This window comes from Clupea harengus, chromosome 11 (assembly GCF_900700415.2).
Source record: "Clupea harengus chromosome 11, Ch_v2.0.2, whole genome shotgun sequence".
Classification (NCBI taxonomy): Eukaryota; Metazoa; Chordata; class Actinopteri; order Clupeiformes; family Clupeidae; genus Clupea; species Clupea harengus.
In genome coordinates this window covers 29,343,991-29,358,528 of record NC_045162.1, presented here as the reverse complement: position 1 = coordinate 29,358,528, position 14,538 = coordinate 29,343,991, and the positions used below count along the sequence as shown (strand labels likewise).

General features: G+C 39.1%; 1 protein-coding gene across 1 annotated transcript in view; it reads left to right on the top strand.

The window, feature by feature from the left end:
- The first annotated feature begins 2,120 nt into the window (after positions 1-2,120).
- Positions 2,121-14,538, top strand: part of crppa (CDP-L-ribitol pyrophosphorylase A) — a 36,388-nt gene continuing 23,970 nt past the window's right edge. Inside the window, exons 1-2 of the mRNA XM_012820541.3 lie at positions 2,121-2,579; positions 7,891-8,167. Of these exons, the coding sequence (XP_012675995.2) occupies positions 2,362-2,579; positions 7,891-8,167 (495 nt within the window). The 5' untranslated portion in view covers positions 2,121-2,361. The remainder of the gene's footprint in view (positions 2,580-7,890; positions 8,168-14,538) is intronic.

Genomic DNA, 14,538 nt, shown 5'->3' with positions numbered 1-14,538 from the left:
GTAACAGGGTATAAATGGGACGTGAAATAGTGGTATCTTACTACATGCCATGGATGGTGATGATAATAAACGGGGTGAACAGTGAAAAAGGTGGACTCGTGAACATTTATAGTTCTCCGTCGGTTGGTGGGTGTCGCAAAGCAATTCAAAAAGAAGGATGGCGGACCAAACTTCGTAGATGGTCGAATTTGTACATAAAAGTTGTTTGTTTGACTTTTTTTCCTTAGATATTTTATGATTTATGATTGATATATCTGTGTAAGTACTATCATCATTTTAGAGTACGTCGTTTGTGGTGCTGTCAAACTGTATTGAATTAAACACAAATGTGTTTGTTATTTAGCCCAGCCCCTCTGATTGGTATGGGGGGGTCAAAATAATAAAAACACTTGTCAGGACAAACGCAATACAGTTGAACAGCACTACAAACTGCAGACTCCATAATGAACACACAGTTTAATCAACAGCCCTCTAAATTAGTTTAAACTAATATAGAATATTATAACCTTCATAAGGCAAAGATTTATTGCAGGACTGGTGTATTATACTGTACTACTTTGATGATGATATATCCAGCCATTTCTTCCAGCTTAATTTCATGCCAGGTTTTTAAAACAAAGACTTCTCATGAAAGTGCCTTGTTCATTTTGTCTGTTTTCAAAGGCCTGCTGAATTGAACAGATCAGGCCTCAATGAACAACTTCAGCAAACTGACACCCTCCACCTGAAGACTGGCACCTATCTTCCTGCCTTAATTAGACACTTGATTTTTCACACCTAAATGAAGAATTTAAAAAGAAGGAACAGACTATAAAATATTATAAAATGTAGACTGCAATATTTTTCTGATGTTGTCCATGGAATGCCTCTATTTATTAATTCACATGCTGTTTATCCTTGTATACCTCTGAATATCTTGGTGGTAAATCTGTGCATTTGTAAAATACATAGCCAATGTTTTACAGCAACTTTCTAATTTTTTGGTGTTTCCACGGGTCCGTTGTCAGCTGTTACATGTAAACAAAAGTATGAACATGGACCAGAGAACGATTGCAAGTAAACCAATTATTTTGGAATTGAAAACGAATTGTTGGCCAAGTATATTCGAATTTACTTAAAAACATGTTAATTGCGTTTTTATTAATCTGCCTATTGTCAGCATAAGTATCAGCAAAAGTTCTTTATTAGAAGGTGTAGGTCATGAGTCTGAAATATACAATAGGGAATTGTGTAGTTTTCTCAGCCTAACAACTTTTGCAGTATCATTGTATGTCAATTAGGCCTGTAGAGGTCAATAGGCAACTAACATGAAAGACACCACGCGGAGAACCATCCCCCCCTTTTTCTATCAGAATCATGTTCTACACCCTCTAACAAAGAGATTTGACCCCTATATTGAGTGGGTAAATTGTTTTATATTTAACATTTACATTTAGATGAAACATTTATATTATTCAACAACTTTGTGTTACTGCCAAACATTATCCTTGGAAAAGTTATTGCATGAATTTACATGAATATCTCTCTAAATGTTTGAAAAAGTGACATTTGAATATTGTCGTGCTTTTTTCCCCATATGATAATGCTAAATGTACCAAAACTGAGCAGGATTTTAGAACGTGCGATATTTTACAATACCCATACCTGCGTGCATCGACCCCTTTCTGGTGACATGTTTGTATTTGTCTGTCATTCAGTAAAAGAGTAAAGAGTAAAATCACCGCAGTGTCCAACAGTCCTTTGCCTGACCGCCGTTACATTTAGCCGCTGAATGCTGAAACATCGTTGACCAGTATTCTGACTGCTAAGCAGACAGTCCGCCGCACAGTGTGAACACAGCAGTCTTAAACCCTTCTTAAAGTTGTTCTATTTATTTATTCTTACTTTATTGCGCAGTGACAGAAGTGCCGTTAGAAAGGAGGTAGGCTATGTTTTTAGTTTTATGGCGAGATATTTCTCTGAACAATTGCGAAATGGTGTAGTTTGATATACCACACTAAAGCATAGAAATAAAACATAGCCTGACAACATTGGGGTGTTTAGGCCTACATATATTTTTAGAACATCAAATGTCAAAATGCTTTACCGCCATATGGATTAAAATAAGGTATGATCATTTCGTTCGTGCTGTTATACCACAGTATTTTTGGGCTTTTACTTTGAATTTTCACCTTCTCCCATGCAAAAGTCGAGACCGGAAGCGACCGTCTATATTTAGGCTAGTTTAACGCTGCTACTCTGCTCCTCATTGCCACTACCCTGACACTGCTGTAATACTTCAAAACAACGGAGATAGCTTCACACGTTTATTATTGGATTTCTGCGGTTGGTAAAAACACTTTTCACGTGGAATTATTTGGAATGGAGAGACATGACTCGTGTTCAGAGTGGCCTGTTGAACGACAACATGAGGACTGTTTGAGCGAGTCCACTCAAGAACGCTGTCCCGTCAATTTCCCTGTAGCTGTAGTATTGCCAGCCGCAGGCTCCGGCGAGAGAACCGGACTCTCCACACCGAAACAATTCTGCAGGATTCTTGGAAGGCCTTTGATCAGTTACACAATTCATGCCTTTGAGAGGTAATTTAATTATTTTACAGTCACTAATGGTGTTCCCATTTGAAAACACCGCGATGACATAGTAACGTTACCATCAATTTAAGCTTACGTACAGGGCGCGCTGCTATGCACTCATGAATGTTATGCTCGAAATAACATATTGGCCCCAAATTAGGGGTACATTGAGCAATCTATCGAAAAAGTTACCAACTATTGTATTAAACAGATTTAGAAGTACATTTCTAAATATAATAAAGTAAAATAATTACACTTCTGCCCACGAAATCACACACACAAACCAATGCCACTACACATGAACTGGGCATTTCAACTGCTTATTTAGAAGAAATACTACGACAGCTTATTCTTCCCCGTGTTTTCCCCATGCATTTTTCTTTTATTCTGTAGTGTAGCCATCTATGCATTTTTTGCACTTCTTTCTGTATCATTATTTCCTTATCATTCACATGAAGAAGTTTTCACTAACCTGCACTCCTGACTATCACAGCTTGCAACAAGATGATACAGACAGACCATTTAAAATCCAAAACACCACACGTTACCCCACAAAGTATTATTTATCACAATGGGCATTGGAAAGTTCAATGCAGAGATATCTCCATGTGTTGGTAAAGTCCACAATAGCTGAAGATTTCATTACTGGCCTGTGCTCTAAATAGAATCAACTAGCTAACTGAGTTTAGAATAGAGTTCAATATTAATTTTTAACTCTGTTAGGCCTACTTTGTGTTCATGATGTCATCGAATCAAACATGCATTTAATCAACATGTCAGTCATGTACAAGGCATTAGGGCAGCCCTGTGAAGTCTAGAATGGTGTCGTTATCATGAGCTTAGGAAGAATAGTGTGTGATTGCTAAAGCACAATCACATAATTAGTGTCTCCCCTCAGCTGCTGAGCTGAAGTCAATCAAAACAGTGTAGCTGTAGCCTTATGTCATAAACAAGTAGGCTACTAACACACTTTGTGAGGACTCCATGTAGCTAGCGCGTTTCTGTGACATTAACAATGAGAGACATGTAATATTAGCCTGTCCCGAGTTAACTGATGAGTTGACATATAGCCAAGGCTATAATGTATGTTGCAGCCTAAAAAGCTAATGTTAGCTGCGTTCTGTAACATTACATGCCTGTTGTATGTATTTGATGGTTATGGCGCATAGACAGACGGAAGATAGGACATCATCCAATTGTAGTAAATAATAATAATAGTTTAAGACACATGTTGTGTGCCCATGATTGTGTTGAGCAGAACGCATCAGTTTTGACGAGGATCAGTATCAAATGGTGGTAATTGTTTTTGAAATGTAACGTAACTAAAACATTGTTGCGACTGAAGACAGAGTAGTGTCTTCCACTCGATTTTGCTATTTAATTGTGAATGGGTTTAATTTAAGCATTGACAGTTATAGTATACATCAGTGCAATTATGCTTACGTTACTCTCGTAAAAAAAAAGGTCAATATGAGAAGCTGTGCATATTTATGTATTATTTATTATTAAGAAATTGGAAGCGGTCATTAGTATTTTGAAAGTAACCTGACTTGTGACGTTATATCTTCAGCAGCAGCTTAGTTTATAGGCTACTTATGAAGAATTAGCTGCAAAGCTTCAGTCAACCAATTTGTAACTTTAGAATCGGGCCATTGGCCGGTTTGCGGTACATTTAGATATGTCCAATTAACAAACACCCTTCTTATCACTGCTGATTAGATTCCAGCACAGCGGTGGTTTAAAATACTTTTCAAAAACACAAATATGACAAAATGATAGCTATGTCACGCAACAGTGGAAGGGCATTACTGATGTTAAAGTCCCCACCTTACACTATCAACAAGCAAAGTATGGTGGATATTGTTTGGTTGTCCATGGTGAAAACATCACTCTGTGTGACAACATTTTGATTTAGGAGCTACTAACTACGATATAAATATCAGTGGTGCGTGCAAAACATTGATGATGTTACTTAGCTAGCAGTAGTGCCACCACAAAATAATGTAGCTCTGGTTTAAAACTAGCAAGTGGCAATGTAAGGTTTAAAGTGACACTATGCAACAATTTGACACTTTTTGAGGTGTGGTTTTATAGGCAACTAGGATTCATTTTTCATTTTGATAGCATATGGTCATGTGAAGGACAGATAAACACCTGTGTCTTCCCCACTAGCCATCCAGGATATGCCCTATGTGGTTCTGTGTAGGGCTGGAATACCAAAACATGGAAGAAAAGCTTTCACACGGATGGCATTGCCAGCTATACTGCCAAACGACACCAGTTAGTGTGTTGGTAAGCTTCTATCAGTGTCAACTGGGCTGTTGGTGGTGTTTGCAAGGTTTTTGCATGCCTTTTAGGTAGTTAGCTTACTAGTTTTGGAACAGAACTCTGTATTTCTCCTTTAAGACACGCGTGAGAGAGATATCAGCCGGGCAAGCTGAGATGGTATAGGCTTATTTTTCAAATTAATTAATTAAATCAATTCAAATAAATTAAATCGCAACAAATAATAGTAGAAGAATCTGCTGACCAAATGCATTTTACACCTTTATTGATAGCCAACATTTAGAAAAAATAAGTATATCTGAATTCCCAAATTTGAGCACCGAATACCAACCCAACAAACGAATATCAAAATAGCCGAATATTCGGGTCCAGCCCTACAAATTTCGTCCATAGGGTGTTGTAGCAACTGACACATTGCAATTTCTCAAGAACCGCTCAGGCTAAAAACTTGAAGTTTGGTTTCTTGGCACAATCTTCTCACATATCCTAGTCCCTATCGATGCTGTGGTGTATGTACATGATAACGTATGACTAAGTAGGTTGCCAAGCTAAGAAGACTCACAGAGCAGTCAAAGCATTCTTTATATGGGACACTGTCAAAGTATCAAACATGTTCAAAACACATAGGGACATTATTTTAGTTTATAGAATTTTACTCATGAATTAACCTTTTTTGTTCTATGTAAGTGTATATTCTAGAAAAGCAGGTTTTAAGTGGCTCAGTGCGTGAAAAAACAAGCAGTATCAGGTTACTAAACTGAACACCCCATCAATCACCATCAAACACATTTCTTACAGATGATTAAGACTCTCTTTACTCCAGTAGCAGCCCATAGGTTGAGTATGAAGTATGAGTGGCATGACTTTTCTCAATGGTTTCTGGCTAATTTGACCATGAGGAACAAAACTAGGGTGCTGTCGTTTACTGTAACCCGATCGAACATCGAGATTTTGCCACACCCTTTTAGCGCGCGTCCAGAGCATCTGAAGGTCGTAGACACTTGAATTTGGTCTAAAAACAAGTAATGTTTATATATGCAGCATGAATGTTTCTAAGCTCTAAAACCTTTACTTTTCAAAATATTTAAGACATTTTTTTAATTTTTATTTGTGTTGGGCGCAAAAAGTACTCCACTAGCAGGCTCAAGTTGGGTATGCATTATGAGCGGCACGACTTTTCTTAATGGTTTCTGGCTAATTTGACCCTGAGGAACAAAACTAGGGTGCTGCTGTTTACTAGCCTGACGTTGTCATACTCATAATTCTAGTCAGAATATGAGTCTGATACTGCTCCATTGGGCTGTGATTATGGGGCGTGTTTCAACCGAACCAGGAAAAAAAAGCCTCTTCGCTCAATTGGATAGACCTACAACCAATCAGGCCAACGTAGTATGTGACCAGGGCCAGCTGATAAATTAAACTTTTACCGAATCCCGTAGGAAGCACAGCAAAAACATCTTTTCGATCGACAAATGCCTTGATCGCGTTTCTCTGTTCCTCTTTCAAAATGAATGCGCTGTCGATGTCTTCTAAAACAGACTTGATGGCAGAATCTACACATCTCAGCTCTCCAGCGGCAGCCATGTTTGTTGAAAACGAATTCAACCCAAGCGCTCTTTGGTGACGTGGTTGATTACGTTACTGTTGATCATCTGTCCATCATCGTATGAAGCCTGCCCTGACAATTTGATTGGTCCGAACAGCTTCTGTTCGGGCATAGTTTCGCCCCAACGGAGCAATGCCAGACCGAACTTCCCGACCTCAAATGTTGTGGGCGGGGCTAAGTTCGGCTGGCACCCAGGCTAGTTGTTTACTGTAACCCGAGCGAACATGGAGGTTTTGCCACGCCCTTTTAGCGCGCCTCCAGTGCATCTGTATCTCAGCCTCTGAAGGTCGTAGACACTTGAATTTTGTCTTAAAATGACCGGATTATGCATGTTTATATATACACTATGTAGGTTTCTAAGCTCTAAAACCTTTACTTTTCGAGATATTCAAGACATTCAAGATTTGAAGCTTTTTGCGCCCCACGCGAATATCCCCCCCAAAAAATCTTGAATATCTCGAAAGGTAAAGGTTTTAGAGCCTAGAAACCTTCATAGTGCATATATAAACATGCGTATTCCTGTCATTTGAGACCGAATTCAAGTGTCTACGACTTTCAGAAGCTGAGATACGGACGAGCTCGAGTGCTAAAAGGGCGTGGCAAAATCTCGACGTTCGCTCGGGTGACAGTAAATGACAGCACCCTAGATTTGTTCCTTATGGTCAAATTAGCCAGAAACCGTTGAGAAAAGTCATGCCGCTCATACTTCATACTCAACCTATTACCTGCTACTGGAGTGCTTTATTCTTTATTATTTTTTAAGTGTATTTTCCTTATAATGTATAATTTGTTACCCATTCCTCCCTGCAGAGCACTTTGGTGGTTGTGGCCAAACAACACAATTTTAACTTGGATCTTATTTATGCAAGCAACATTGTGCAGTGGAATGGGTCAGCTAGGTGGGTCTCAGGGCATAGTACTCAGTAGGCTACACAAATGAACTAAAGCTGATTTTAAATAATACTTGTACAGTATGAATTAGTTTATTTACTATTTGTATTAAGTAAAGCGCCTTTTACAATTGTACTGTTTTGGAGCTATGTAAATAAAATGGAATTTAATTGAATTAAAGAAGAGAAAATATAGGTTAATATATCAATATTTATAAACATCATATGCAGATAGACTACAGCATAAGCTATTTTTAGTGCCAGAATCATTAAAAAATACTACTACTACTAACTAAAAGAAAATCTATTAAACTACTAACTAACTAAAAGAAAATCTATTAAAGATAATCTCTGAGGGTCCAGGGCTGCAGGCCTGCGCTTGTCCAGGTGTACAACAACACCGGTGTTGGGGGGAAAAGGGAAACACTGTCAGGGGTGCCCAAACTTTTGCATACAGCAAAATATATGCCATTTATATGAAATGTATGCATGTATCTGAATGTTATTAAATACATTTGTACATTTCTATTTTCAGAGTGTGTTGGATTGACAATATTGTTGTTGTGGTTGCCAAGGAGAGTCACGACATGATGGCAGACATTCTTCACAAATACAACCACACCAAAGTCAAAATAGTGGAAGGAGGACCAACCAGACATCGGTCCATTTTCAACGGATTGCTGGCCTTCAGTGAACCAGGAGTTGGTCCCAAATTGCAGAAACCAAAGGTGGTCATCATCCATGATGCTGTCCGGCCATTCCTTGAAGAGGACTTCCTCCTTAAGATAACACTGGCTGCCAAAGAGCAAGGGGTCTGTCTTTTTTATTTAGGGCTAACAGTCTGAACTCATTTCATGTAATAGTTGTGGTAGGGCTGGGTGATATAGCCAAAACATCACAGTACATGACATAAATAGCAAGATGAAAAGGTTAAATGTAACCATTTTACTATGAAAAACACATTTCATATGGCATTGAAGCTGAGTAGCTCTCCATTGTAAATGTGTTGGTGGGCTGTTTCTTGAAATTGAGCAGAGGTTCTACGTGACTAACGACAAGTCGCATGCTCCAATGGGTGAAAGCGGACGAGTTTATAAATCTGAGCCAAACAGAAAGAGAGTCGCACCAATAGAAGTCAATTTTGCTGAACGATCACATGGACGGCCAAATTGTTAAACAAGTGATTCAGTTCATATTGATAAATGCAAAATTGCCATTATTATTGTATAGCCATATTCATCGAATTAAACTGAATATAGGAGCTACTGTAGATTTAGTAATAATGATAGGGATATATACAGTGGGGAAAATAAGTATTTGAACCCCTGCCGATTTTGCAAGTTTGGCCACTTGCAAAGAAATGTGTGATCTATAATTGTAATAGTAGGTGTATTTTAACAGTGAGAAACAGAATATCAACAAAAAAATCCAGAAAACTGCATTTTATAACATTTATGACTTAATTTGCATTTGATGCAGAAAATAAGTATTTGAACCCCTAGCAAGTGTGTATTTTCCCCACTGTATATATATATGTGTATCATGAACGGTATGGAATGAATGCATGACCACAGTGGGGATGAGTAGGTGCAGGCAGAGGGTTTCTGCAAGTAGATCAGGTGGAGAGACTACAGCAGCATCCCACAGCGCAAACAGTCTAGACTAGGAGTGTGTGTGTGTGTGTGTGTGTGTGTGTGTGTGTGTGTGTGTGTGTGTGTGTGTGTGTGTGTGTGTGTGTGTGTGTGTGTGTGTGTGTGTTTAGATCAGGTGGAGAGACTACAGCAGCATCCCACAGTGAAGACAGTCTAGACTAGGAGTGTGTGTGTGTGTGTGTGTGTGTGTGTGTGTAGATCAGGTGGGGAGACTACAGCAGCATCCCACAGCAGAGACAGTCTAGACTAGGAGTGTGTGTGTGTGTGTGTGTGTGTAGATCAGGTGGGGAGACTACAGCAGCATCCCACAGCAGAGACAGTCTAGACTAGGAGTGTGTGTGTGTGTGTGTGTGTGTGTGTGTGTGTGTGTAGATCAGGTGGGGAGACTACAGCAGCATCCCACAGCGCAAACAGTCTAGACTAGGAGGAGAAGAAAGGAGACAAAGTGAGTGTGCTGAGCTTGGCTGCCTAATATGTGTATATGTACTTAATGGCTATGGTGATGAAGAACAATGTTTTCACAGCCTTCGGTATTTGTGGGCAAAGGTCACGCTATAAGAGAGAGAAATTTTGGTTAGTAATCATCATTTGATAAACAGATAAAGAGATACATTTAGGTAAACAATTAACAGTAGGTAATATGGCCACTTTATCAGTGTTTAGCCTCACCTCATTTACTACAGTCTGCCTTACAGTCATAAAGTGCCCATCTATTGTAACAAGGCTGTCTCACACACAAAAGATGAAACCATACAGAGGAAAGTCAGTGTTGGAACTTGCACAGAAGAATACCCAGAACATGGTAAGTAATGTTTTCAATAGTAATGACTGACAAAGTAGAGATGAAGGATGTGACAATTATCTAGCTAGTTAGCTTCTGTAACCTTGCCAGATAGCGAACTTCACAATAACTATAAGTAATATATTTTCATTCCTGCCACTGCCTAGCACTGCTGGAAACTTCTTGCAATGTTATTACCCTGTTCAGTTGACACTGACACCCAGATGCTGTATTTTGTAATTAGACCAACATTGAAAGAAAAAAAAAACAATATATGGTCTTCACTGGTTGATACATCTGCTTGATCACCAGTAAGTAACACAACTAGCTCATTATATACTTGATACTTTACAATCCAAAGTACAGTTGTATGATTGTTGCTTTTTTTATTGTGTTGATTTGAGAAGTGAAAATAAGTAAATAGAACCCATGCTGCAAACCTGCATTCTGACTTTATATTTCATAAACTGAAAAACCTGCATTTTGACTTTATATTTCCTAAACTGAAAAACCTGCATTCTGACTTTATATTTCATAAACTGAAAAACTAATGCAACTTTAACAGAAACTGTGGCATGAGCAAAAGTTTGGGCATCCTACTAAGTCAGACCATAGTATTACTCCTTTGGCAGATATCACAACTTGTACCACTCGTCCTTGCAGATCACTTCAAGGTGTGAGTTCATTTTAGGCTGTCAAGCATGCACAGATTTTTTAAGATTTACCCACAGATTTTCTCTGAAGTTTGGGGACTCTGGGGCACTCCAAATTTTGAAGTATGCTTGGGATCATAGTCCTGTTGTAGAAACCAACAACATTCAGGCTTCTGTTTCTTAATGCATTCTTTTTGCATCCAGAATTGTTCTGTTATTTATTGGAAGCCATCATTTCCTCTGTTTGTATGATGTTTTCTGTGCCACTGGCTGATGGGCGATCCCAAAGTAGAATGAATCCGCCCGCATGCTGAACAGTTGTGAAGGGGTTCTGTTAATCAAATGCTGTTCCTTTTTCTCCAAACAGCACAATCTGTTAACTACATATGTCCACTTACTTTCAAAAATACCCTGGCTTATCAAAACGTAGTTTTACTATATATACTTTTAGACATTGACTTTTGTGAGGAAGTCTTCAAATAAATGGTGAAGTTCCCCTCCGATTGGTGTACAGGGAGACCCTGTCTGTGCAAGCAACATTGAATAGTGAATAGTGCACCACCAGAGCTGTGTCAGCTAAACCTTCCCGCAGGTCAATTTAGTCATATTATAGGAAACATTATTTGTATAGCACCTTTCATGCTAAACAATGCAGCTCAAAGTGCTTAACAGCAAAGAAATGATAAACAGAAAAAAGAAACATAAACAGAAAAACTGGGATAGAGTGCATCAATTAAAATTAAATTAATATAAAAACAGGGATAGAGTGCATAAAGATTTAAGATAAGAAAAAATAGAATAATCAGAAAATAAAACTCTGCAGAGATATAGTTTACCCATCCCCTTAATATTACGTTATATCACGATGAAGATCAAACTAAAATATATTTTTAAAAAAAGATAAAATGCAGCAGTAAGTCATAGCTAGTAAAAGGCTAAGGTGAAAAGATACGTTTTAATCTTTCTTTTAAAAATGTTTAGTGAGATGGATTCCCGGATATCCCAAATTAGGGGTTTTGCTTTGCTGCAGTCATGCAGTTTTATCTGAACATTGTCTTCGTGTTCCAGATCTCTTCAACAGCCATTACTTAATAACATTTAGGTCATCTAGGTCATGGAAACGGAAGTGGATATCTTTTTAAATGCTGCTTGTTTGTGGGCATCAAATAGGTTCATTCAGATGTATGACCCTTTGATTTCCGCGGACGGAATCACGGAATTCAGTAATTATAATGGTAATCACACAGAATTTGACATTTTCAAATTAAATGATGGCAATAGTGGGGTTGTTTTTGCCTGTGTGAGTAATACAAGCACATTGAATATGTCAGAGACAGCTACCCAAAATGAATGAATGAACTAGGTAAATCTAATTATCTCAACCTCTCGCGTTCAGTAGATTCAAAATGAATACAGTTTACAATATTGATGGCGAACTGACCCATCCCTTTGCATTTTGAACCGAACAGGAAACAGTCACTCATAGACTAACACATTGGGGCAGCACCTGAATATTGTTAGAATAACCATAACATTTTGAATGTACATGTAGGCTTTCCTAATACAAGTCACTTACTTACTCAGCACAAGTCTTGTAACCAGAAGGTAGTTTCTGAAGTTCTGAAGGTCTTTGGTTTGATCCCAGGTTATAACAAGGTTCTTTCAGACATGACTGGTAGGAGTCAACACACAACTCTGATACACCGAATCACCACACATACCAAACCCCCATATTCTACGGCATAGATTTCATCTGGGACAAACTTTCTGTCAGTCAGTACAACAATGACTCCTTGTAGCACAAATCTAGATAGCAAACAGATGTTCATCAACTGACCTATCAATTAGTAAGTCCATAACATTTCGCCAATCCTGCTGACAAACCCATCAAAATGTTATGCTAATTCTAACAATTTTCAGGTGCTGCCCCAATGACCCAGTTTGAACTCCTGTGTTAGTCTGCGAGCGACTGTATTTCCTGTTCGGTTCTACTAGTACCATAGTAGGGTGGCAGGATGCAATAACAGGGCACAACTGGCCAACGACAGCGGCAAAACACGCCATATGCTGTACCTGGAATCCGTAAAGGCACTCCTTCACGGTACAACATGCGCTGTCTGTAGCCCACTCCTGCGAAACACAACATCATGGCCAGCAAGAACAAGTGAAGAATGTTGTGACAGGTTTTTGATGCATTATTCATGTCTATTGGAAGCACTAAAGAGGAATGTCTTAAGTCTCGAATATGGAAAGGGTTAGATAAGAAGATCAAGGAATTGAGTTCAGGGAGGTCAATGGGTGTGAAGGATTCCAGGAGTGCAGCAGGTTGTGGGGGTGTTACAGCGGTAGCCATGGTGATTCCAGGAGTGCAGCAGGTTGTGGGGGTGTTACAGACGTAGTCATGGTGATTCCAGGAGTGCACCAGGTTGTGGGGGTGTTACAGACGTAGTCATGGTGATTCCAGGAGTGTACCAGGTTGTGGGGGTGTTACAGACGTAGTCATAGTGATTCCAGGAGTGCAGCAGGTTGTGGGGGTGTTACAGCGGTAGTCATAGTGATTCAAGGAGTGTACCAGGTTGTGGGGGTGTTACAGCGGTAGTCATAGTGATTCCAGGAGTGCACCAGGTTGTGGGGGTGTTGCAGAGGTAGTCATGGTGATTGTAGGAGTGTACCAGGTTGTGGGGGTGTTACAGAGGTAGTCATAGTGCATCCCGGAAGGGCTGCAGGGTCATGGAGGGGGAGGAGACTATGCATTTTTTTTCTCTTATTGTTAAAAGTTTGTTGAAAAAGGTCATAACATCATTACTGCTAGAGCTTATAGGAACAGAATGTTCAATTACAAGAGAAACCTTTAGTTGTTTTTATTGTTTTCAATCAATGCAGAATAATTTTCCTTCTCGTAGTAGTTTGTTTAAGTGCACAAGTCTGGTCAGTGTACCATGGGTTGGATCTTTTCTGTTTTCTTACTCTATTTTTCAGTGGTGCAACAGTGTCAAGGGTTGAGCGTAGCACATTTGTGACACCACCTCTTAGTAGGTCAATATGAGGTGGTAATGTATGTAAGGAGTGTAATACAAGGTCAATCTTGTGGTAACAGCGATGAGTTGGTGTGGTTTACATGTTGGGAACACCCAAGAGTCTTTTAGTGATTGGAATGCGATTGCAAAGCTGTTCATTTCCATGGTCCATGTATTATAGTATAGGATATTAAAGTCTCCTTCCATGTGGATTTTATCTGAGTTTATACCCAGGGGGTGGGTAGGAAGTCTGATCATTCAGATGAGAATTCAGTGTAGGGGCCAGGGCATCGGTAGAGTGTCACTGGATTTGGGTGTTTAGTTTTGGTGTGCAAAATGAAGTATGATAACTTAAAATGATTTAAATTTAAATTCAGGTCTCTAAATTGGCAAGGAAAATTGTTGCTACTCCACCTCCACGTCCACATGACTTGGAGGGGTAGACTCATTCAAAGCTAGGTATTTATCTGATTTTAGCCATATTTGGATATTAACTGATACCTAACTCTAACTGATACCTCTATCAGAGAGGTTTACAGTAGTTTGCTTAGATATTCTGGGTAAAATAACCATTTCAATGTGAATAGATATGGGCAGAACTTTCCCAATTCCCATTTACCTTTCGCAATTTAAAGCTAACAAGCTAATTTGGTCTACATTGAGGAGACGCGATTGAAGAGCGTTTATCCTCGCCTCCAGACTTACCAATAGTCTACATTTGTTAAAAGTTTTACGACCACTTAAGGAGGTTGGGGAGTAGCTAAACATATTACGTGCCAGGCAACAGACAGCTAGCATGAGGTGATGCCATGGCACACACTGGAAGCCAACTAGGAGTAGCTAGCCGGCCAACTTAAGTTCAGAAGCAGTTAGCAAGGGTGGTCAAAAGGCTACACAGCAGGTAAAAGCATACAGCCAACACTGTCAAACAGGAAATTACGTAGTCCATGTAGTCTCAAACTGTGGACGAGTGCTCCTGTTGTAAAATGCGTTGTATTTTCTGTCTTTTGTTTTCAATTCTTACTATGAAATGTGTTTCGTACATGGCTGTTTGTATATTTTGACATTTGTTAATAAATG